This window comes from Camelus dromedarius, chromosome 5, assembly GCF_036321535.1.
Source record: "Camelus dromedarius isolate mCamDro1 chromosome 5, mCamDro1.pat, whole genome shotgun sequence".
NCBI lineage: Eukaryota > Metazoa > Chordata > Mammalia > Artiodactyla > Camelidae > Camelus > Camelus dromedarius.
Genome location: NC_087440.1, coordinates 67,525,126 through 67,550,812, shown reverse-complemented (window position 1 = coordinate 67,550,812; position 25,687 = coordinate 67,525,126). Strand labels below are relative to the sequence as shown.

The 25,687-nt window shown below is 43.9% G+C and overlaps 1 protein-coding gene across 8 annotated transcripts in view; it reads right to left on the bottom strand.

Moving 5' to 3' along the window:
• Positions 1 to 1,842: 1,842 nt before the first annotated feature.
• Positions 1,843 to 25,687, bottom strand: part of SIPA1L1 (signal induced proliferation associated 1 like 1) — a 338,644-nt gene continuing 314,799 nt past the window's right edge. For 7 of the 8 annotated variants that reach the window (XM_064486079.1, XM_064486081.1, XM_064486087.1 and 4 more), the window contains 7 exons: positions 22,501 to 22,725; positions 21,550 to 21,715; positions 16,275 to 16,521; positions 7,014 to 7,160; positions 5,450 to 5,564; positions 2,887 to 2,971; positions 1,843 to 2,222 (listed from right to left, as the gene is read on the bottom strand). In XM_064486079.1, the coding sequence (XP_064342149.1) occupies positions 2,079 to 2,222; positions 2,887 to 2,971; positions 5,450 to 5,564; positions 7,014 to 7,160; positions 16,275 to 16,521; positions 21,550 to 21,715; positions 22,501 to 22,725 (1,129 nt within the window). In that variant the 3' untranslated portion in view covers positions 1,843 to 2,078. The remainder of the gene's footprint in view (positions 2,223 to 2,886; positions 2,972 to 5,449; positions 5,565 to 7,013; positions 7,161 to 16,274; positions 16,522 to 21,549; positions 21,716 to 22,500; positions 22,726 to 25,687) is intronic. The other variant, XM_064486086.1, reaches the window with a different exon arrangement.

The window sequence follows — 25,687 nt, the reverse complement described above, 5'->3', positions numbered from 1 at the left end:
CAGAGAAGGCAAATTAGGAATTCTCTATGGACATGTGAGCAGAGAGCAAAAAAGTTATTAAAAGGGACAGAAAGTTTCAAGAATCATCTTGGGTGTTAATGGAGTCTGATGGAAAAATTAGGATACAAGGCGGGTCCGTGAATTACTACTGGGTGGTCTTTCAAATAAGAAAACCTCAAGCAATAATACCAAAGCGTTTTAAAAGAGCGTTTAAAATGAATTTTATTGTTTAAATTTTACAAGTAGTCTTCAAAGGCTTCAAACAAGAACTCTGTTGCAAAACTCATAAATAGCTTGCCCCAAGTCCCCAAACAAAATGTAAAACAAAATAAAAACTAAACTCTGAAGGATAAGCAAGACTTCAGAATGCTTGGATGTTAGCGGTATTTCTCATTTATAAAGAGATTATCAGGCAACATACAATCTCCTTCATACAAGTCAAAGAGAGAAAGAGACAGACAACTGAGATCTTTACAAAGCACTCCGAAATCTTCCTATTTCCATGACAAGTGTCACCAGGAAAAAAAAAATCCCATGGAGAAATCACAATAATGAATGAAACTGTAGCATAAAAGTCTGGTGATGGGGGTGGGGAGAGAAGAGAGGAAAATCCACCCTGTTTCTTTCAGGGATGGAGACAGGAAGGATTTGAGATTCCTCGGGGCAGGGAACTTCTGAGCAGATGCCACTAGATTGCTGAATGTTCCCTTAGACCAGAGTCGCCACTGAAGGGGCACAGGTGGTAATTCAGTGACAAAGTCAAGGCAAGAAGAAACTAGGCCACCAGGGGCTCCCCTGGGGCCTCTCAACACTGGTGGCCCAGTGTCTCTGTGCTGCGTGGGACTGCAAGCCTTGGAACAATGGCCAGGGACCCAAAGCAGCTGCATCACTAGATGGGAAAAACAGCACATCAATCATTTCTGCAGCAGAACCCTGTGGACGGCCGCACAAGGATGCAGAAAATGCTGGGCTGAAATTGCACACCAGGACATGCAGGTCTCAAAAGCCCATTCCATTATCACAGTCATTGCTCCTAATTAAGTATTAAAAGTTCACAATTTAACATTCACTTTTCCTAGTTACAAATACTGGTGAAGTCTTGCTCTGGAGAGAAAGGATTTATTACTTTATTAATGTGATCATTTTGAGCGAGCTAAAAATAGTTTTGCCACTTGTTATCTTTAAAAAAAAAATCTCCAAGAACTACACTTTTGACCAAAATGCATACAAGTCATAAGATTTTCAGTTTGGAGGAATTGAAACCGATTACTGTTGGGAGCCAGGAAGCTATAGAAAGGCTGATTCCAATTTAGAGGGACTCAAGCCAAACAAAAAGGGCGCCAGCTCTGAGGAGCACACAGCCCCTGGGACCATCTCCCTGGGGGGAAGGATGAAGTAGTGATGTCACAATGCAGGACAGAAAAAGGGCGTGGCCCGCAGGCTCGTCTCCGCCTCTCTGGTTCACTGATTTGCTATTGTTAACTAACCCCGACTCTGTTGATCTCTGTAAGGTAAGTACAAACATCACTAGCTCATGCACAAGCCATTCAAAGGAGGTAGACGTTGTCTGAAACCACCTCCCTCCACAGGTGTTTCAAGAACGAAGGTAAGGAAATCCCCCTCCCCAAATAAACAGTTTTTAAAAACTTTATTTTCCTAGGAACAATGACATTTGCCAGGATAACAAGGGGAAAGCTTGGGTTACCTGAAATAGATAAAAGAAAGAGCTGATGGAAATAGGGGCAGATGGGCCGGGGTGGGAGAGACCCTGGTCCTAGGCCCAGTTTCTTTTTAAATACATAACAGATAAAGATATTGTGCAAAAAAATAAAGACATTCACATTTTAGCAGTTAAACTTTTATTTTACTTTTTAAAATTTTTATTTACCTTTTTTTTCTTTTTCTTTTCTACAAAAGGCAGACAATGATTGTTGATCTGCAGTTGTTGTGTTGTGCACTCCCCGAAAAGGGGCCAAGTCGGGAGCTGGGTGGGGGGCTCTGAGAATGCCTTCACCGGCGGAACTTGGGGGCTACAAGACCTTGCCAGAGAGGGCGCCCCCGCGGCCCCCTGTCCTGGCCTAGCTCATGTCTATGGTGTTGAAGACCCACTCTGTGAACTTCTTCAGCTTGTCGGAGGCATTCTGGGACTCCTCCTGCAGCCTCAGGTTGTCCTCCCGCAAGTGCTCAACTTCTGCCTGGAGGTGGGCCTTGTCCTCTTTCTCCTGGGAGGGAGAGCAGGGCAGAGAGGGACTCGGAGGGGGCCCGCCTCGCCCAGCCGCTGGGAGGAGTGGCTGGGGCTCTCTCTGCACTTGACCCTTATTTCTCCTCTTCCTTCCACTAAACAGGTGTCTACGTGGGCCGGCCCTGGGCGTTTTAAGATGCTCTCACCCCGGGAGCAGGACGTCCAGAGAGATCCACCACAGGTTTATTTTGGACTGTAAGTACATGACTGCGCAGTTTAATGTCTTTGTTAAATAATAAGGAATAAGGGCTGCCTTACTTTTTAGACGATTGTTACTTTTTAGATGATTGTTTAAGAAACAAAACAGTATCTCGCCCGGATATCAATGAGGACATGTGGGTCTGGGCTGTGGACCGCTGATACGAGGGGTGGGGAGGCCGGGAGAGGGCTCAGAGGGGGCTGGCGGAGGTTTAAATGCTTTCACCAAAAAAGGGAACGCTTTTTCTGTACGTGTACAATGAAGGCCGTCTTGCACTCTGTGTCAGTGGAACCAGGCCCCACGCCCACCCGCCCCCAAAGGCGTGTGTAGCAAGAAAACAGAAAACGCCCGCAACTTACTCCACTAACACTAGAGACCAAGGGCTCTCGAGGTTTAAGGGCAGCTTGCATGCACTGGGCAACCCGCTTCGAGAATGTGTGTTTACCTTCTTTAGATCTTCTCGAAGCATCTTCAGCATCCCTTCCAGCTGGTCCACTTTAGAAGCCAGAGTGGGAGAGGAATCTTTACTGCTGGGAACAAGAAATAAGAGACCAGGTTGTCAGGAGCCTCCACGGCTGGGTTTGCCTGGCCTTTTGTTTCAGAGCCAGCTATATTTACAGAACTGTTTGCAATGTCAAATGACTCAGCATGGTGCCCCAACGCACGTTTTTTAAAAATGGCAATCTTAACGAAAGGTAATATAAGTGTGAATTACAGCCAATCAAAGATTGCTTTGATTTTGTCAAAGATGCTGCGTCTCTGTGACCAAAGAATGTTGGACACCAAGTGAACAAGGGCTCTTCGGCGGCACAAGAGGGACTTTCTGGCAGACGCAACTGTCAAACAGTGAAAGGAGTCGCTTTAAGGAGAGCTACTCCTCTGTGTGAGCGTGTCAGGTTGGGGAAGGGTTGGGGCGATCCAGGTAAGTCAAGCCTGTGACTACTCATCCAGTGGCAGCTGATTTATCATGCCCAAGTCTTTTAACTTAGGCTAGTTTAAATATCTAAGTATTTTAAAGATAAGACTACATCTTTCAGAAGCTTGTCAGTCCAACCTTAATGTCTTAAATGCTTTGCTATTATGATGAGCAAACACTAAGGCCCACAATTTTCTTATCTGCTCATTTTCTCCCATTTCATTTAAAAAAGGCTAGGCTAGGGAGCACTGAATGGAAGGGGACGTAATGGATGAGAAGGCCATGCCGCCGGCCGGACAGGTGACTCAGCTGGGCCGGGGCTGAAGACCCTGTCAACTCCTTTCCTCTGCGCTCCTCCACTTGAATTCAAGCCTTGGAAAATTTCCCAGTGAGTTCCCAGAGTCAAACAACCAAAAATCTCAAGGCTCCCATTGGGATTATATGCAGCTTCCTCTTTCCGGAGGTCAAAGGGGAAGAGGCAGTGACTTGAATACCTTTTATTTCATGATGCCAAAAATTCCTTTACTTTAAAAATCAGAAGTTCAAGCTAGAATTCCTGACCTACAGGAAGCTGTGTGGCTGTCTTCTAATTCCAGATCCACAGCCAGCCCACAGGGGCATGGAGTGTGACACACAGGCTGTAAGTAGAAGGGAATGATCATGACCTCGAAAGTCTAAGACAGGACAACCAATTAAACGCTGACAGTGAGTAGATTTTAAAAGGGAAGTGGTCAGCCACAATCCATGACCTCACTAGCGGGTCAGATCCGCATGGGTTGAAGGCTAAACGGGTGACAGAATCAGGCTGGTGCTGAACAGAAATACTGAAGTGGGGTGGAGGGGGGAGGGTAGGGCAGGGCTGTCCTTCACAAGCCACTGAGTCCACTGTCCCAGCTCCTGGCGCAGCTGATGCAGCCACTGTCAATAACTCTCAGTAGGCCAGCTTGGCTTCTGAAGACTTGCAAAATGGACTGCGTGTCTGTGTGTGCACTGATAACCTTTACAACTCACCCACACTGAACAAAGAAAAGACCCCATCCTCATCTTATGATTCTACAAAGATTTTACAAAGATTTAAGGACTGTTTCATAATCCCTTCTCAGGAGAACAGTCCCTGCTCACTCAGGCTTCTCTTCATCCTAAAAAGCTACATTTGGGGCTCTCCCCACCGACGCTAACATTTTTTTTTTTTAAAGTTCTCGACAGCCAAACCGACCACCACTTTCCTTCCTCAGCAGTCCTAGTGGCAGGATGAAGGCCGCATCAGTCCGTTACACTTGTAACAAACAACCCATGACTCTTTCGCTTTCTCCGTGAAGAGGGTTTCCTTGCAGACTTAAGACGTCTTCCTCAGGTTATCTGTGCACTCTATTCTAGCCTCACTCTTCCTGTTTAGTGGCTGTTTCTGACCAAGTTTTATAGCTACCTGGATTCTTAATCATTCTCGAAAGGTTTTTAAAGAAGAGATTTCAAATGGATGACATGATTCTGCATCAAGGAGTGCTTACTACGTGTCCACAGCTGACTGCTGGGATGCGTTAATATATAATAGTATCACCCATTTACCTAACAACTTCACCATCTGAAACTGAGGGGGAAATGGGACAGTCAGCCTCTCCATAGTTAAGGTCATCGTTCATACTTCTATGTAAAATAAGTAAAACAACAGCTGAAGGAAATCTTAATGCTCCTCCTGGGGACCCAGTTCTAATGTAGGTCTGAAGCAGAACAGAGGGAGACGCAGGCACATTTATAAGCACGACTGACAGCTGGGGAAGAGACTTAAGCTCAGACTCCTACATGTTTAGTCCTTGAGTCTGGTTCTTATTTACTGCAAATGATTTCTCTTAGCTTACCTAATAGACCCTCAAGACATAAAACGTACTATGGCATTAAATAGTCATGAATTGTCATAATTATGACTTTAAGTCATCAAGAACAATTTAACAGTGTTTACAGTAACTAACTACAAGGTGAGTGTCTGGCACCCTAGGGCTGAGCTTCATTCAGGGAACCCATGTGGCCCCATCGCCTCTCCCCATCGCCGGCTGTCACCCGTGGATATGACGCGAGGTGAAGAGTGGTGACTGACCTGCTGTAAGACTTCATCTGGGCCAGAGCCTGGTCCTCAAGCTGGTCACTGTTGGATGCAGCACTCAGAGGGCGATGGTTTTCATCACTAGCAGCAAAGAACGAGGCTCTCTGGACTGGAAAAGGGAGAAGAAACCATTCAGAATTCTGGAGACACATCCTGGGCCCTCTCTATCAGAAGCCAAGCAACGCCCCAGTGGACAGTCAACTCTAATCGACAGGGAGGAACACATCGGAAACCTTATCTCCCAACCCTCCCAGGACAAAATGTTTACTGTTTTACCTGGAAGAGGATAGTAGCCTTGTAATTTCTTTTTTAAAAATAATTGTTTTGAATCAATTTCTATTCCTGCTTTTCCCTTACTCATCAAAGTAGCATTCTATTCAATGCTTCCCTGGGAACAAAACTTGTGCCAAACTTCCAGAGCAAGGCTTTCCACTCAGTGACGCCACACAATGTGTTAAAGACCTAGTATTAAGCTGCTTGAGGCTTTGTGAAGGGTGTCCTCCACGAGACGCCTGGCCGCCTCGATGGGCTTTAACCTAGAGCCATACCTGCTCTGTTTCAAAATACACCAACTTCAAGCTGGAGCTAAGGAACAAAATCAAAAAAATTTCCCATTAAGAAAACAAAACTGATTTTATATGAAGGAGAGTGACCAACACGTTGAAATTTACAATCAAGTGAGTGCTGGGGACTTGTCATCAGCTAAAATGGGGCTTCACTGTTCACTGCTCTGTGGTTGCCTGACTTTTGAATTCCATGGCCTAGTCAATTTCCTCTGAAAACTGGAGCTTGACTGAATAGCAACTTTCATTTTTCCAAACAAGGGCAATAGAACAAAACCTCAAAAACCAATCATTTACTAGCATCATCATTTTACAAAGAACATTTTAGCACCAAAAAAATTTTGGAATGACAATTGTAGAGTCAGTATATTAAAAAAAAAAAAAGATACGTGACAACCTTGTGTCAACACAGAAAGCATTACTTCTAGTTTTTTGTATTTCAGCAGAGCATGTCCGCACTAGTCTAAGGGCCTGCATTTGAAGACCACTGGCTTAACACAAGCACAGAGCCAGTGGGCTGACCAGGAGCACTGCAGACAGAAAGCACACAACCACACCTGGGAGAGATGAGTGAGAGGGGCAGAGGGAGGACCTGACGTTTGTGGGGACTGGGGCTGGGCCCAGCAGGACAAGCATCCTAACACATCCAGCTGTGCATTTGGCAATGATGAAAACACATGATGAAAAACTCTCTCTGGACCTGTGTTTTCATTCAAGTGATAGCTGGGATTCCTCTGCGCTCTGCCCATCCCACGTGCAGGGAGGGGAGGCATCCGAATTATGAACTCCTATGTGAGGAAACACCAGGTTCCACCTGATTAAATCCAACAGCATGGGTCCTACCACGTGCTCGAGAACTGTCAGCTCACCTGGTTTCTGGCTGTGCTGGTGAAATGCATGTGCTGTCAGTGTGTCCAGAGCTGTCAGTATGTCCAGAGCAGCTCACACTGCCCATGACCTCAGCGTGGCCCAGCCTGGATGGTCAGCGGACTCACCCTCATAGGCCTTGGCAGCATCCACTAGGTTGGACCAGTCCAAATCCGCAGCAGCGTCGGGCAGCGGCATCAGGCCGGGGTCGGGCATGGGCGGCCTCCGGGTCTCCTGGACATCAGTGAGCGAGCTGTCTGAGGCCGAGAACTCTCCTGCAGGAAGGGACAAGGAATAAGAGACTTCTCATGCCTGCAGCAGAACCACTCAAAATTTTACACATTTCCTGTTTGCCACGATAGATCTGTAAGTTATTCGTTACCTGGAATCAGTTTCTAGTCTAACAGGCCATTAGTGGCCATTCTAAAGCTGAGTGGAACTAGGAACTGGCTTCCTCCAGTCTTCATTTTTTTTTTTTTTAATAACCCCCACTGTCCCATTTCTAGTGATGGGAGTCACGGAAAAGTTATGAAGGGGATGACTTCACAGAGAGCTGGGTTTTGCAGCCAAACCTGGGAGGCTCGTGGATGCCTGTGGGAGGGGATACTAAAGCTTATTTTTACCCGCATTGGACCCTGGGATCTGACTGCCCTCCCTGTGGACTCCCAGCACCCCTGGGACTGGGGAGGGACAGACCCATCCGTGGCCCACATCTGTCCCGTATCCCAGGGATGGCCCACTGGTTTCTCCAGTTGGGTGTATCCAGGGTGGTGTGAGAACCAAATCCGAGCACGTGAGAGTGAGGGCTGGGTCACCCAGTGGAGTAACACAGGTTAACTGGTGTCAGCATCCTTCTCCTTCCAAAGGACACAATAAGCAACTCTTGGCATCAGTTTTGGTTTACAGCAGCCCAACATCCCAAGCCCCTTCTAAGGTGACAATTAAAAAAAAAAAAACAAGTATTAAACTATAGTAACAACTCCTCTTTGCCTAGGCTGGGCCTGGGAGGAGCAGGTGCAACGAGCCACTCTGTGCAGCGGAGGTGTGCTGTTACGGCTCAGGCTGATACCGGCAGAGAAGGCGGGAAAGGGAGCTCATGAAATGAAGATGCTCTCAATGCAGCAGAAGCTGGGGTGGAAATGAGGGCAGAACGTGCGCCTCCTTGGGATGCGCCACCCGCAGAATCCACGCAAACAGCCAAGAGCGAAGCTCTCAGTTAAAAATCTATAAGCAACTCCAGAAATACCTGTTTGTAAGGAGTTGCCAATGATGATAGCCTGTAAACCAGAGTATATTTAGTGCTTGTTTTCCTTTCAAATTACATAAAGAACCACTCTGAAGCACAGCTGCTAGTTACTGATGTGCTTAAAATTAGCACAATTTTGAGTAAATGGAAACCAACAGACACTGCCTGATAGTAAAGGCTCAGTTCTATTTAAGCTTGCTCCCACCAAGGATGAATAGCAGGAACAGACAATTCTGTGTGTCACTCACAACCCTTCAGCTCTTTTATCCCTGGGGCTCAAATTTCTATTTGGGAAAGAAAGAAGTCGCCCATTCCTGAGACACCTATGGGGTGGTCACGCCCACAAGACCAAGGTAGAGGGATCAGCCCAGCAAGGATCGGCCAGTTCGGGGTGTGGGGGCACTGCGGCTGCTGCCCGACTCTCAGGAAAGCAAGAAGAGGTGATGGGAGGCTGCTCCGAGAGGGGGCACCCGTTCCTTCCCTTCCTCAGCGCCAGGCCTTCCAGCCCAGGCTCCCTCGGCTGGACAGAGACCGCGGGCGGGAGGCAGATTTCAAGGCCGTTCTCTTAGCATGTGAGCTTCGAGGAGGCAGGGTCTACTGTAACGCAGCACATGCAGACAGGCCTTCACGGAAGGTTTGCTATTATCGCTACAAAGGTTAAAAAAGGGACATGAAAGAAGCATTGGAGGTAGGCAGGAAGTTGTAGGAGGGATGGACTTGAGGGGAGAGTGGTCCCAAGGCAGGGAGAGAAGGGGAGGAGGGGTGGTTACCATTTAGGTCACTCTTAGGAGGCGGTGTCTAGAGTCTGGGTGGTAAAAAGCAGTCATTTCATGTGTCAACTTTGGTTCCTGGAGGGTGACCTCTCAGAGCAAAGAGAAGCCAGATTTGAGCTGCAGTTGGATGTGAAGAGGGAGGAGGTGGGGGTGATCCTTGAGTGATGTCTGCCAAGGGTGACAAGGGAGGGGCTGTGTCGGGGAGCAGGATGGAGTTGAGGAGGAACACTCATGAGAGGGAGTTGAGAGCTCAGGAATGATGTGGGGAGAAAGCAGACTATGCAAGCAGGAGAGCTAAAGACAATACTGCCCCAAAGAAGCAGCAGAAGGAAGGAAATGGGGTATCAATGGACACTGAGGGAGGGAAAGCTCTAGCAGAATTCACCAAAGGATAAAGCACAAGAGGGAGGTGGCGTTGCAGCCGTACTTATGAAAAACAAGCGGGAACACAGGTTTCATGATAAGTATCTGCTGTGCTGGGCTACAGTGGGGAGGGCAGGTGCAGAACCCTGGAATGGAGTTGGACAGAGAGACAAGGAAGAAAAAAACAAAATCCACAGGCCCCCACTATGGCCCTTAATAACACTGGGATCTAGTAAGGTCATTGAGGAAATCAGGCATTTATGAATCAAAGGGAAAAACATGGAGATGCTCATCAATAAGCCTTTTTCTAAAATAATACCCACTTACTCAGTGCATGAATGAATGAATGAATGCATGAGTCAACAGATGGGTGGCCGACACCACAGGTAATATTCTCACAGCTGGGGAAAGGCAGAACAAATGGCGTGGCTCGGGAGAGCCAGTAGATACAATTAAACTAATAATATGTAATAATAAAATAATAAATAACGAAACTAATCTAGTGTTAGCCAAATTTGCCCAATCCTAACAGTAGCTGGTAAAAATACTAATTCCCACACCACATTTTTATATTCAAATTCAGCAGGTCTTAGGTGAAGCCTGGAAATCTGCATTTTTGGGGGGTAGGAAATGGGGGGAGAGGTAATTAGATTGATTGATTTATTTTTAAATGGAGGTACTGGGGATTGAACCCAGGATCTCATGCATGCTAAGCATGTGCTCTACCACTGACCTATACCCTCCCCCACCTGAAAATCTGTATTTTCAACAAGTAGCCCAAAGGAGAGCTTTTCCACACATCAGGTGCCTGAGTTTTGTGGCTGCTCCATAGGGGCTGCCCCTCAGTCACCTGGCTCTGAAGGCCAAGGGGGGCTTATGTTCCTGGGTCCCACAGAACTCTTAACAACTGGAGACACAGTTCCTGGCAGGCTACTATCCCTGGGGAGCTGCTAGACAGCAGACAGAACCCCCCTACTGCAACCCCCATCTTTCTGGGGAAGAAGACCTATTTGCTTGTCCTAGAGTGCTTATCCTTGTGGTTCCACAGGACTGTACAGTTTTGCATACTTTAATAGCTGCTGCCTGAGGTTCTGGTTTCTAATCAGCCTGAATCTAGGTACTGACTGAGATCCTCCCCTTGGAGACACTGACAGGTCTTGTCAAATCCTCAACTACAGGAGGCTAATGAACATAAAATAGGCTGCTTGGACAATCACAAAGGTTTGAGAGACAACCAGGAGGTTGGGCACGGTAGAAAGATAAGGTTCATCTTCTACATGAGGTGACTCCTCAAGACTGGGAGAGATGACTGTTTTATCTAATGCAAAGAAACCAACAGAGAGAGTCAAGGAAGACAGAGAAACAAAGGAAAATGTCCCAAATGAGAAAACAAGAAAAACCTCAGGAACAATCCTCAGTGAAATGAAGGTAAATAACCTACCTGATGAAGAGGTCAAAATGATGGTCCTAAAGACACTCACCAAGCTCAGGAGAAGAATGGATGGACACAATGAGAACTTCAACAAAGACACAGAACATACAAGAAAGTACCAAACAGAAGTCACAAAGCTGAAGTATACAATAAGTGGACTGAAAAATACACTAAAGGGTTTAAACAGCAGACTAGATGGAGCAGAAGAAAGAATCAGTAAAGTCAAACACAGGGAACTTTCCCAGTCAGAGCAGCAAGAAGAAAAAAGATTGAGAAACAGTGAAGATAGCTCCACGGACTTATGGGGCAACATCAAGTGGACCAACATTCACATTATAGGGGCCCCAGAAGGAGAGAGAAGAGGGCAGAAAACTTGTTTGAATGACTGAAAACTTCCCTAACCTGCAAAAAGAAACAGATATCCAGATCCAGGGAGTCCAGAGTGCTCCAAAACGATGAATCCAAAGAGATCCACACCAGAACATATGACAAGTAAAAATGTGAAAAGTTAGAGAGGAGGAGAGAATCTTAAAAGCAGCAAGAGAAAAACAACTTGTTATGTGGAAGGGAACTCACCCCCACTAGACTACCAGCACATTTTTCAGTAGAAACTTTCAGAAGGGAATGGCATGAGATATTCAAAGTGGTAAAGGGGGGAAAAAAAAACTGCCAACAAAAAACACTCTACCTGGCAAAGCTGTCATTCAGAATTGAATTCCAGACAAGCAAAAAAGCTAAAAGAGTTCACACTAGTCCCCAGCCTTACAAGAAATGTTAAAGGGTCTTTTTTAAGCAGAGAGAAAGAATGCTAATTAGTAACAAGAAAACATATGAAAGTATAAATCTCACTGGAAAAAGTAAGTATATAGTAAAGGTGGTGGGTTAACCACTCATAAAACTAGTATGAAGGTTAGACGACAGAAGTAGTAAAAATAACCCTAACTACAACAGTTAGTTAAGGGATACACAAGATAAAAAGATGTAAAATGTGACATAAAAACATAAAATGGGGGGAGAGCAAAAATTAGAGCTTTAGAATATGTTCAAACTTAAGTTGTTATCAACTTAAAATACACTGTTATAAATTGTCTTAAGTAAGCCTCATGCTAACCACAAAGCAAAATTCTATGGTAGATACACAAAAGATAAAGAAGTCAAAGCACACCCCTAAAGAAAGTCATCAAACCACACAGGAAGACAGTAAAAGAAGGAACACAGGAACTACGAAACAGCCAGAAAACAATAAAATGGTAATAAAAGTCCATAACCATCAACAATTGCCTGAAATATAAAAGAAAAATTCTTCAATTAAAAGACATAGAGTGGCTAAACAGATAAAATATCCAGATCTATCTAATTGTTGCCTTTAAGAGACTCACTTCACATGTAAGAACACATACAGGCTGAAAGGGATGGAAAAAGATACTCTGTGCAAATGGAAACCAAAAGAAAGTTGGGGTAGCTATACTTAGATGAAACAGACTTTAAGACAAAGAAGATCATGACATAATGATAAAGGAATCATTCAACAAGAGGATATAACATTTGTAAATGTTTATGCACACAACATAGGAGCAGCTAATTATATAAAGCAAACATTAAAAGACCTAAAAGAATAGACAGAAATACAATAATAGTAGGGGACTTTAATACACCACTTTCAACAAATGATAGATCATCCAGACAGAAACTTAGTAAGGAAACAATGACCTTAAATGACATGTTATACCAGATGAACTTAACAAACATACATAAAACAGTCCATTACAAAGCAGCAGAATACTTGTTCTTCTCAAGTGCACATGCAATATTCTCCAGGACAGACCGTATCTTAGGCTACAACTCTTAGTAAATTTAAGAAGAGTGAAATCACATCAAGCATCTTTTCTGACCACAATGGTATGTACTAGAAATTAATTACAGGGGAAAACTGGAAAATTCACAAATAGGTAGAGATTAAACAATATGCTACTGAACAACCAATGGGTCTAAGAAGAAATCAAAAGAGAAATTTAAAAAAAAATACTTTGAGACAAATGAAAATGGAAATATAACACACCAAATTATGGGATGCAGCAAAAGCAGTTCTAAGAGGGAAGTTCATAGCAATGAATGTCTATATCAAGAAACAAGAAAGATCTCAAACAACCAAATTTTACATCTCAAGGAACTAGGAAAAGAAGAATAAAGCCCACAGTGAGTAGAAGGAAGAAAATAACAAAGATCAGAGTAAAATAAATGAAATCAAGACTAAAAAGATAATTTAAAAAAGACTGATGAAATTAAGAGCTGGTTCTTTGAAAAGATAAACAAAATTGACAAACATTAGCTATACTCAGAAAGAAAAAATAGACAGAGGACTCAAAATCAGAAATGAAAGAGGAGGTGTTACATATGATACCCCAGAAATACAAAGGATCATCAGAGATTGCCAACAAACTGGACAACCTAGAGGAAATGAAACACACAACCTACCAAGACTGAATCATGAAGAAATAGGAAATCTGAACAAACCAATTACTAATAAGGGCATTGAATCAGTAACCACAAACCTCCCAACAAACAAAAGTCAGGAACCCAGACAGATTTACTGATGAATTCCAAAAAACATTCCAAGAAGAATTAATACCATTCCTTCTCAAACTCTTCCAAAAAATAGAAGAGGATGGAACACTTCCAAACTCATTTAATAAGGCCAGCATTATCTTGATATGGAAACCAGACAAGGACACCGCAAGAAAAAATTATAGGACAATATCCCCAATCAACATAGATGCAAAACTCCTCAGCAAAATATTAGAAAACCAAATTCAACAATACATTAAGAGGATCATACACCATGTTCAAGTGGGTTTTATTCCAGGGATGCAAGGATAGTTCGGTAATGTTGTTACTCACCACATTAACAAAATGAAAGCTAAAAACCATATTATCATCTCAATAGATGCAGAAAAGCATTTTACATTTTCAACATCCATTTATCATTAAAAACTCTCAACAAACTGAGTATAGAGGGAACATACCTCAGCATAATAAAGGCCATATGTGGCAAGCCCATAGCTAACATCATACTCAACTTTAGAAAGCTGAAAGCTTTTCCTTTAAGATCAGGAGCAAGACAAGACTGCCTACTCTTACCACTTTTATTCAACATAGTATTGGAAGTCCTAGCCCAAACACTTAGGCAAGAAAAAGACATAAGAGGCATCTAGGAAAGATGGAGTAAAACTGTCACTATTTGCAGATAACATTATTTATAGAAAACCCTAAAGACTCCACCAAAAAATTATTAGAACTAGTCAAAGAACTCAGGAAAGTTGTAGGACACAAAATCAATATACAAAAACCTGCTGCATTTCTATGTGCCAATAACTATCAAAAGCAGATATTAAGAAAGAAATCTCATATATAGTTGCATCAAAAATAATAAAATGGCTAAGAATAAATTTAATCGAGGTGGTAAAAGACCTGTACACTAAACAGTATAAGACACTAATGACAGAAACTGAAGAAGATACAAATGAAGATATTCAATGCTCATGGGTTAGAAGAATATTGTTAAAATGTCCATACTGTCCAAAGCAATCTACATATCCACATCAATCCCTGTCAAAATCTCAATGGCATTTTTCATAGAAATACAGCAATCCTCAAATTTGTATGGAACCACAAGAGGCCCTGAATAGCCAAACCAGTCTTGAAAAAGAACCTAAAAGCTGGAGGCATCACGCTTCCCGATTTCAAATTTTATTACAGGGCCACAATAAAATAGTTTGTACTGGCATCAAAACAGACAGATAAATCAACGGAACAGAATAGAAAGCCCAGAAATCCACATACGCAGTCAATTAATTTATGGACAAAGGAGGCATGAATATACAATGAGGAAAAGACAGTCTCTTCAATAAATGGCACTGGGAAAACTGGAAAACCACATGCAGAAGAATGAATCTGGACCACTATTTTATAGCTTACACAAAAGCTAACTCATAATGAATTAAAGACTTGAATGTAAGACCTGAAACCATAAAACTCCTAGAAGAAAACAAAGGTGGCAAGTTCTTTGACAGAAGTCTTGGCGATAATTTTTTTTTTTTTTGGATTTAACACCAAAAGCAAAGGCAACAAAACGAGAAATAAACAAGTGTGACTACATCAAACTATAAGGCTGCTTTCTGCACGGCAAGGGGAACCATTAAAAAAAAGAAAAGGCCACCTACCAAGTGGGAGAAAATGTTTGCAAATTATATATCTGATGGGGGTTAGTATTCAAAATACATACAAATAACTCATACAGCTCGACAGCAAAAAAGCAAACAATCTGAATGAAAAACAGGTAGAAGATTTGAATAGACATTTTCCCAAAGACATACAGAGAGCCAACAGGTATATGAAAAGACGCTCAACATCACTAATCAGCCAGGAAATGCAAATCAAAACCCTACTGAGATGTCACCTCATGCCTGTTCAATGGCTATTATAAAAAAGACAAGAAGTAACAATGTTGGTGAGACTATGGAGGAAAGAGAGCCCTTGTGCATGGCTGGTGAGAATGTACACTGGTGTAACCACTATGGAAAACAGTATGGCCGTTCCTCAAAAAAATTAAAAACAGAGTTACCACATGATCCAGCAATTCTACTTAGTATTTAACCAAGGAAATCAAAAACACTTACTTGAAAAAATATATGCATCCCATGTTCATTGCAGCATTATATACAATAGCCAAGACATGGAAGCCACCTAGGTGTCCACTAATGGATGAATGGATAAAGAAAATGTGTGCATGCGTGTGCGTGTGTATAGAGACACACACACACACACAATGGGAATTTATTCAGCCATAAAAATGAAATCCTGCCATTTGAAACAACATGGATGGACCTTAAGGGCATTATGCTAATTGAAAAAGTCAGAGAAAACACAAAAACTGCATGACCTATCACACTTTTTGTGAAATCTTAAAAAAAAATATAGCTCTTAGGCAAAGACAACAGATTGGTGGTTGTCACAAGTACAGGGTGAGGGTAGTCGAAATTAGTGAAGGGAGTTAAAAGGACAAATTTCCAACAATATGATTTGTTATAAAACAAGTAAGTCATGAGGATAAAATGTATAGCATGGAAACTATAGTTAATAACACTGTTTTGCATATTTGAAAAAACTACTATAAAAGTAAATCTTAAACGTTCTCATCAGAATAAAAACTCTTACACTACGTATGGTGATGGATGTTAACTACACTCATATCATTTCGCAGTATATACAAATATCTAACCATTATGTTGTACACCTGAAACTAATATAATATTATATGTCAGTTTTACCTTATTTATAAAAACAAAAACAAGCATCCTAGATGACTCTCATGGTCTGGTGAGGTTCAAGGTCTATTCCCCATGATCTGAGATTACAGGTGAGAGGCTGAATGAGGGAGGGCTGGTGAGCCTGGATAATATGAGCCCGCACTCAGCACTTCCTCTAATTCTCATTCTCTGAGCAAACTGAGTGGTAGGTGTTTCTGGGGACACCATCATCAGTAGGGCTGTTCAGCTGCAGCTGAGAACAAACTTACCATGCAGTGACTTCATCCCCAAGGTGTAAGAAGGCCTCCGCAGCGGAAGAGACTTGGGGAGAGAAGGGTACGTGCTACTGAAGAGGACATCGTTGGGCAGGGCTTGGTCCAGAAGTGAAGCCCTTGAGGTGAAAAAGTGCTCCCTCTGGCCACTGTAAATACTCTCATCTGACAGAGTTCTGTGCAAGGCCCGCCTTGAGGTGGGGGTGGTGGGAAAAGGAGACTGAGGAGAGGAGAGCGCGTGGAACTGAAAAACAGCATCAAGACAACAGAGTCAATTTTCCAGGTCATGTACCCAAGACCTGGGGCGGGGGATGAGTGGGTTAACAAAATCACTCTTGTAGACCCCACCCTTCAAATCCTGGAGCCCAACAAGGAAGCCAAGGTCTACCATCTCTGTCCACATCCCTGAGAGCTAAAATGGGAGTTCCTGGTCATCATGGCTGCATAGCTCAGCACGCTGCCTGCAGCCAATCAGCGCTCAGCACAAAATTCAGGTATGTGACTGATAAGCAGATTCATCACTATCATATCACGGCTAACAAGACTTTAGGATCAGACAAGGGTGTGTTTTACTTGAATCCTATGTCTTTGACCAAATCATGTAATCACTCTGAGCCCAATTCCTCGTCTACTGAGACAGGGCACAACACCTCAGGATCATTATGAGGATTACATGAAACACTGGATGATCACAGTAGCGTTTTATCAGTGGCGTTACAAAATAGCGTTATGGTCCCCAGGGGAGCAGCCATGGTGCCCAGAAGGGATCCTCAGAAGCTTGTCATGTGACCGCACGTCTGCCGGGCAACAGGAACATTTGAGCATCACAATATATTAACTCAAATAATAGGTGGCTCTTGATAAACATTAACTCCTAATATATTTAATGAGTTTGAGAGATTATTTTTTGAGATGGATTTCTTTTCATGAAATAAAAATAGGGGAAGTCATCTTTATAAATGACAAGTACTTATACAGTTGTATATAAATGACAAAAGCTCCAGACGGCTGTATCTTGTCAACGTCTTATGCCTTTGTGACTAGATTTGATTTTCACTTGAGATTTTTCTGCAAAGAGCAAGCTTCTGAGAATCCATTCGTGGTGAAACCACAGACACATTAATAATATTGAAATATCCAGCATGCTGAAAGCCAGCGGGGCATTTGGTCCGTTAACAGAGGAGTCCTTATTCAGTTCCTTTTAGATGATTGTTCACCTTGGCAGGGGGAACAGTGTGCAGAACAGGCGAGGATGTGAGTAGGAGGGCTGACTCACTGCTGGCAGGAAGCCACTGTCAAACTTTCCATGATACTTTGAAGGGACAGAGAGATAATGATACGGCAACAGCTCCATTTAAGAGGCTGAGAACAGAGCTGAGGTTCAGACTCATTCACGTGTGGAACATACTTCCGTCCAGCAAGCCTAGGGTTATTCAAGTCAAAGCTACCCACAATGTGGTACGTGCAGTTGCTGCATAAATATGAAACAATGATTAATCAGATGCATTGTAAATGAGCCCCAGGTGTAGCCAGCTGTGTTCACTTTTCAAAATTCACAATGAGTTAAACCCAAAGTATGTGTACATGCTTACCTTGAAAACTAAGCCGCTGTGATAAATGCTCTGTGAGTCCTTAAGTGGAGGGGACTCGGTATGGAAATTTCCCTTCTCACTTCACAGAGAAGAGTGGGCATTAGAGAAGTTAAATGACTTGTTAATGGTACTTAAAAAAAAAATAAAAGCCAAATCATCTCTCTCCACCTTCAAGGTTCTAGGACTATCACATAAGGCTCCTGCCTACGAGGCCAGATGTCAGATCTCTCTATTCAAAACCTGCTCTCAGTCTTTTCTCGCACCTCTGGGTTCAGCAGAGGGTTTTCCTTTTCCAGTGACTATCCCCACCCTGATGGTTTTACAGGAGGGAGATTTCCCACCAGTTCTGGTTTGGCCTCTTTGGGAAATAATATACTTCAAGGCAGTAAACAGCTACCTTGAAGAGATCCTTTGAGTAATGTGATTTACTAAAAGGCATAATATCCTCCCCTAAAGGGAGGCAGGGGAGAAGGAAGGAAGCACATCTGCCCAGATGCTCTCTACCCATTGAGAAATACCAGGACCTGGTCTGGTCCAAGCCCTGGGAAGGCCCCTGACCACAACCCTCTTCAATTCCTGTCTCAAAGGTGTGCATACGTGCCCAGTTCCCTAGGGCGCCCTCTGCCTTCCTTGCAGGTCATAGCGAGACTGCTGAGTGGCACTGCCCCGGGCTGCCAGCCCCAGGGAGAGAAACACAATGGGGTGGATGGCAGACTCGGAAGGGGTTTTAGAAAGCATTAGGAAGGGGGTTTTCAAAATGTGCTCCAAGGAGCTCTAAGGGTTTCTCCCAGCATCACTGCCTGGGGAGACGAGATGTTTGGGGGGACCCAAGAGCCCATGACACCCCATGCCTCCCACAGAGCAACTCTGCTTTCTCAGTTCTACATAATGAGCTTCCATGTATAAATCTATTAGGAAAAAAGGATTCCTGAGCTTTAAAATTGTTTGGGAACCACTGATCGAGCCCGGGCCTCTATTTCAAAGGCGAGGAGCAAGGCCTTCAGACGGGGCATCTTGCGTCGGGTCAGCCTCCTGCTCTCCTCTTGCTCCTCTCAGTCCTCCTGGCTCTCAGTGACACAGGTCACCCGCACATGCATTCAGCAAGTATCCCTTCTTCCTAAACACTGGAGCCGCACGAAGCCTTTTCTTTGGTCTGTATCTGAGAGTGTTGGCCAGAGAGCAGGACTCTCAGTTTGCACTACCGTCTATTCACTTGCCAGACTGTTCACTCACGCAGCCCTCAGGGAAAATACGGTTATCCATCTTTGCCTGCCAGTGAGCTTTCTTAGACTGTTATGGCTCTGCCGTTTTCCTTGAGGTCCGAACTCGGCGGCAGCTGCGTGGGGCCTGGCAGCCACCGCCCCCCACCCCCCGGCCCAGCTCCAGCCCGCCCGGCGGAGGAGCGCTGCCCCGTCGTGCAGCAGGCATCGCACGCTGCTGGCAGGCGAGCCCGGGAATAACCCCGCCACTGGATATCCATGGTGGCTCGCAGGGAGCACTTGCTATCTGAGAAAGCCCCTGTGGCCTCAGCGGGTTCCAGCTATCACAGCCCAAAGCTGGCTATCACAGCCCAAAGCTGGCCACTCCTTGTACCCTGACGCCTGATGCAGCGGCTCGGAGCCTGGAACCAGGCAGGCCTGGAAGATGTCTCAGCGGCACGCTGGCCCTACTGACACGACACAGTTACTCACAGGGTGAGTCTCCGAAGACACACAGAGCTACTTAGCTGAACTCATCTGAAACTGCCCAGAAAGGATGAAACAAGAGAAAACACAGAGCATATTTCCAGCTCCCGGCTCCAGCCTTTTCACCGTAATAGTTCAGCCGGCAGAAGCACTTTCTCTGCAGAGGTCTGCACAGTAATATAATCACAACAGAAAGAATGTGCACTCCTGTTTTAAATAGGAATGTTAAAGTCATTCATTTTGGAAATAAAAGCCAAGACCTAGAATAAGAGCAAGACAGACATTTGCTTTCAATTACTTCCACTGCATGAGTAAATCAAAAGAATGAAAGCTCTGAGCTTGCCCCTTTCCAAAGTGTTCAACTCAGAGGTGGAGGAAAGATTCCTTTCCAGGGCAAGTTTTATTTTCCTCTGGCCTCAAAGGAAAAATCTGAAATAATTTTTATTTTGAAACTGGTAGTTAAAAATTTTAATACACCTCTTTGGGTTTTTGATGGATAGAGAAAGAAGTTTCAAGTACTATCTTTTGCGAGGTTGCTAAGGGAACCATTTGGACCCGGGGTGATGAGTCAGAGCTGTTAAGTGCTGGGTTATAAAACAGAAATCACAGAAATCAAGAATGGCAAGGCTTTAAAATGATTTACGGTGTTCATGTTTATGTTAATAAATCAATCGATTTCTCAGCAAAACTCCAGCATGGTCTCTGGAGTACGTTTCATCTCTATAAATGTTGATTTGTAAGTTTAAGAGGTATATCTGACCTATCTGGAGGAAGACGCACACGCACGCACGTGCGCACACACACACAGAGGCACATACATGCACACACACTAGAAGGGTGACCAGAAAGCCTGGATAAGACAAGACCACCCAGCTCATCCAGCTGGGCACGTCTCTTGCACTCTGATCACGGTCTGAGGATGGTGAGTGGTTAAGGAAACATGTCAGCTTCCGTTTTCAGTCAATTCTCAAAGGTCTTCTTAAATTAAGCCTTCTAGTCACTTCAAACAGACTATAAATCATGTAACTAAGAACCTAGAGGACTGAAAATGGTAAAGTTTGCATCCGTGAACTTCTGGGGCGGTGGTGGGCTCGCTTCTCTGGGCACCCACCTCACCCCCAGTACACTGCAGACAAAAATGCCTTCTGCATAGAGTGAAATACCTTTGGGCCCAGCTCAACCAGCACCAGCTCTGTATCTGGGAGTGCGAGACAGCAGACATTAGCAGCCAAGAAATCAGAGAGCCTTCCGTAGCCTTCAAGGGTCCTCCAAGCTGAGATGAGCAGAAACAAACCCTTCCACGTGGTCATGCAAAGGTCTGGCCACTGACACACCCACAAACTCTGAGCAAATGCTTGGGATTTGATGGGGAGGAAGGCTGGGTTCTAGAGAAGGCATTTGGAGTCTGGAATTCTGAGAGTGAAGTGGAGAGGAGGCTTTATGAAGTGAAGAGAGTCTGGAAAGTTTCGAAGGTAAATGTGCAGCCTGAGTGCGCTGCGTTGAAGAGCACAAGCTGGTAGGTGTGCCTGGCCAGGGGCAGAGGCCAGGCCAGAGGGCAGGGTCCTGGGGACCCCCCAGGGCAGGAAGCACACTGGGGGCTGCCTGTGTGAGGAGGAGGCCCCTGTGGACAGAAGGTACTAAAGCTCTTTCAGAAAACTTTGTCTGACACAGGAGCCATGGGTATCTCTGCAGAGTTCTGAGAAGCGATGTCATTTGAGTAATACTGTTCAAGAAAGAGTACAGCTTGTGCACTGTGAGGAGGACGCCCTGGAAGGAAAAAGCCCTGGGGTGGGGGCAGGTTATCTAAACCCAGACTTGAGAGCAACGGCTCCAGGGACAGAGTATTTGGAAAACACTAGGAACTAATTATTGAGACCGCTAGGGTGACGGCGGGAAGTGGGCTCTGATGAAGAAGAGCCCAAACCACCACCTCCTGGAGGCTGTAACTGCCCGGCCGGCCTCTAACTGCACTTTACCCCAAGCTCTGCCCTGTACCTTAAAGTTCTTCTGCGATTCAGGAGTTGGGCTTTCAAGGTCGATGAGTTTCTTGAGCTCCTCCTCAATGGTGGACTTGGAGGTTGGCTTGGGGGACGCGCGGAGGTCCCTGGTTGAGGCCCGCAGCCTCGTGTGGGCTATTTCATTGCCATCACTCTGATGACGTCTGGAAAGAAGGGGAAGAGAGCGGAGAAGTTAAGTGGACAAGGGTGACTCAAGGGCATGATGGGCTCTGAAGGAAGGAAGTCAATGGAGAACGATTAAAGGAGAATTGCTTCTATTCAATTACACGAGAACCTGCTCGGATAAATGCTTGTCAGACAAACAGAACCAATTTGAAATACAAAATAAAAAGCCTGCTGAATAAATCGCTCCTTTCACAGGAAGCTATTAACTCTGTAAGTCAAAATTAGCAACAGACTCATTAATAAAAGACCACAGGGTATGAATCCCAAATGCAATCTTTGTACAAACAAAAATGAAGTCATTGACTGAATATTTTTTTTTTTTTTGCTGTACGACTTTGTCAAAAGTTCTTTGTGTTTGGAGGTGGTCGCTCACTTTCTGACAGTCCCTCTGGTGCCTCCTGGCCTAGTTAGGGTTATGTGGGAAGGCTGTGATAGACTGCATGAAAAGGACAAGTGTGGTCTTAGTACCCGAGGGGCGATGAATCTGAAGCTTGTTCTTCAGACACACTCTTTCCTAGGAGACTTAAGATTCTCAAATCCGAATGTTCTGCAATACATCTTACTTAAGGAATGCGGCAGAGAAATAATTTAAGACAAGATTCACTTAAGGGAAAAAAATTAACATCTCCCTACTAAACCAAGCCCTCTCTCCCCCCCCGCCCCTAGCCCGGCATCCTCTCTTGTAGGAAACTGCCCCAACCCGTTCTGTTCTCTGTCCTGTTATAAGCAAAGAAGCGAGCAGGAGAAGCCAAAGAATTCTTACTTTCTTGTGTCCATAAACCCCACGGAGTTAATGGTTCCTTCGGGCTTCTTCCATCCGATCAGGTACTTGCTAGTAGCGCCCTGGCGAGGGTAGAAAGTCCTAGGACCGGAGGAGGAGGAAGAGGAGGAGGAGAAGGGAGGCGCGGCAGGATGAAGTTCTTCTTTGGGTGAACTTCTGGCGCTGCTGAAGACAACCGGGCTGGCAGAGTGTCGGGAGCTCATGGTACTGCAGGGAGGAAGCGGGACAGAGACACAGCGATGCATGGCATGTGTGCACCCCGGGGCAGTCTGTCAGCCGTAAAAGCACCGGCTGGGACGGAGTTATGACCAGGTTAAAGAACAATGAATATTTTATAAAATAGTAATGGGGCCGGCTGGCCTTGCTTTCTTTCTCATTTAAATTTCAATGTCTGCTGTCAAAGTGAAAGATGGTGACTGGGGCTTATTCTGCACTTTTAAGTTGAAAAGTAAAAATAATTCATATGGTCAGGGACACTTTGCAATACGTGAACACCACTGAAGTTGGCTGCGGTGAAGTCTAGAAGAGGCAAGTGATGGGAGAAAGTCGGCAATAAAAGGTCTAGCAATCTCAATGGCTGTCTGTCTTCCCATCCTCAGAACTAAGGGTCATGGTCAGGCCCGAGCTAAAGAGGGAAGGGAAGACCGGATGAGGCACAGAGCTGTCCACACACTCATGTCCAAGGCCAAAGGGGAGCCTTGAGGTCTCCTTCCTCTTTACATCTGGCGCTAACTTTGACTTTCTTAAACAGCTGTTTATCAGAATGCAACTGACCGCTATCTTACACTATACATAAAAGTTAGCTTGTAATGGATTAAAGACTTGAATGTAAGACCTAGAAGAAAACACAGGTGGTAAGCCCCTTGACACTGGTCCTGGCAGTGATTTCTTGGATTTGCCACCAAAAGCAAAGGCAGCAAAAGGAGAAATAAACAAGTGGGACTACAGCAAACCAAAAAGCTTCTGTGCAGCAGAGGAAACCATCAACAAAATGAAAAGGCAACCTATTGAACAGGAGGGAAATATTTGCAAATCACATATCTGATAAGGGGTTAATAGCCAAAATATATAAAGAACTCATACAACTCAGTCATAAAAAAAAGCAAACAATCCAAAGAAAAAAATAGGTAGAAAATTTGAATAGACATTTTTCCAAAGAAGACATACAGATGGCCAACAGGTATATGAAAAGGTGCTCAACATCACTAATCATCAAGGAAATGCAAATCAAAACCACAACGAGGTATCACCTCACACCTGTGAGAATGGCTGTTAGCCAAAAGATAAGAAATAACTAACAGCAAAGATGTGGGAAAAAGGAGCCCTTGTGCACCGTTGTTAGGAATGTAAATTGGTATGTACACTATTGAAAACAGTATGGAGGCTCCTCAAAAAATTAAAAAGCCAAACTCCAGATACAGAGAACAGACTGGTGGTTGCCAGAGGTAGGGGCTGGAGGGTGGGTGAAATGGCTGAAGAGGGTTCAAAAGGTACAAACTCCCGGTTACAAGATAAATGAATCCTGGGGTTGTAACATTAGGCATGGTGACTAAAAATAAAAAACTGGTCATCATGTGTGTTTCACATCTGGTTAGAAATTATGAAACTGAAGTCCTGTAGGACTCAAGGAGATTACTTCATTATACTTTTAAAACTCAGGCCAAATTTTCAAAACTAGAGACAAGAGTCTAAGTTGACTACAAACCTGGAGGTCCTTTACCTGTAGGACTTCCAGACTTCCTTCCCAGTGACCTCATGGAAACGATGTGCACACCGCTTGAGCCCTGCTGAGATGTCCAGCTTAGCCTGACACCAAAGACAGGTCACTACAATGGACTTTTTTACTGAAGGTTTAGTTAACAAGATATGGTCTCAAAGTATTCTTCAACAGCACTTCCATTTGTTAGAAACTAATGGTCCTGATCTGAATGAAGTACGGGCTTTAGTTAATACGAACGCATCAAAATCGAGGTCTTAGCTACGGCAAATGTATTATAGTAACATAAGATGATGAGGGCAGGGGAAAATCATTAAGAGGCACGTGGGAACTCTGTACTATCACTGCAACTTTTCTGAAAATCAAAATCTATTCTAAAAGAAAAAAGGGTGTTATAAAAAAAAAAAGCAAAAACCAAAATACAACAAAAAATAAAACCCTAATGCTCCAGATATATATAGATATCTATATATGTATATACACACATATGAAAATGAATCTTGAACTCCACCTCAAACTTTACGTAAAAACCAATTCCAGCTGGATTGTGCATTTAAATGTAGATCTAAAGATTCCAGACTGTAACATGAAAGAACATCTTTATGATAGAGACAGAGGTTTCTTTAATTGGATCATAAAGGAAATGATTGAACCCCATTAAAATTAAGAACTTCTATTCATCAAAAGACACAGAGAAGGAGAATATATGTCAAATACCTATACAACAATGGGCTCCTATCCAGAATATAAATCTAACTCCTAAAAAATCAAGACAACCCTATAGAAAAATGGGCAAAGATCCAAAAAGGAATTTCATAAAAGAGGGTGTCTAAACACCATTAAACATTGGTGCTCAACATCATCCGCTATCAGGAAGATCCTAATTAAAGTCACAAAGAGGGACCACGACACACCCACCAGAATGGCTAAAATTAAAAAGACTTACAATATCAAGTGCTAGAAAGGATGTGAAGCAAATCGAACTCTCACACACTGCTGGTGGGAGTGTTAACTTGTTACACCCACTTTGGCAAACTGGCTCATGGTCTCTGCTAAAGTTGAATATATGTAAATGCTATGATAGCAATTTTCCTCCTAGGTAAATACTGGAAAGAAGTGTATCCATGTGTGTACCAGAGAACATGTACAAGAGTCTGTAACATCTCCAAACTGGAAATACTCCGAATGCTCATCAGCAGTAGAACGGATAAATGAATTGTGGTGTGTTCTCACAATGTAAGTATAATATAGCAATGAAGATAAACCAATGCTGCTTGCAACACATGGATGAATGTCATGACATAATGCTGACTTAAAGACTCCAGACACAGAATAGTATCTATGGGATGATTTCCATTTATACAAAGTCCCCAGATAGGCAAAATGGGTGTATGACATCAGGATTCAGGATCTGTTCCTTTGGGGAGGAACAGGGGTGACTGGGGAAGGAAT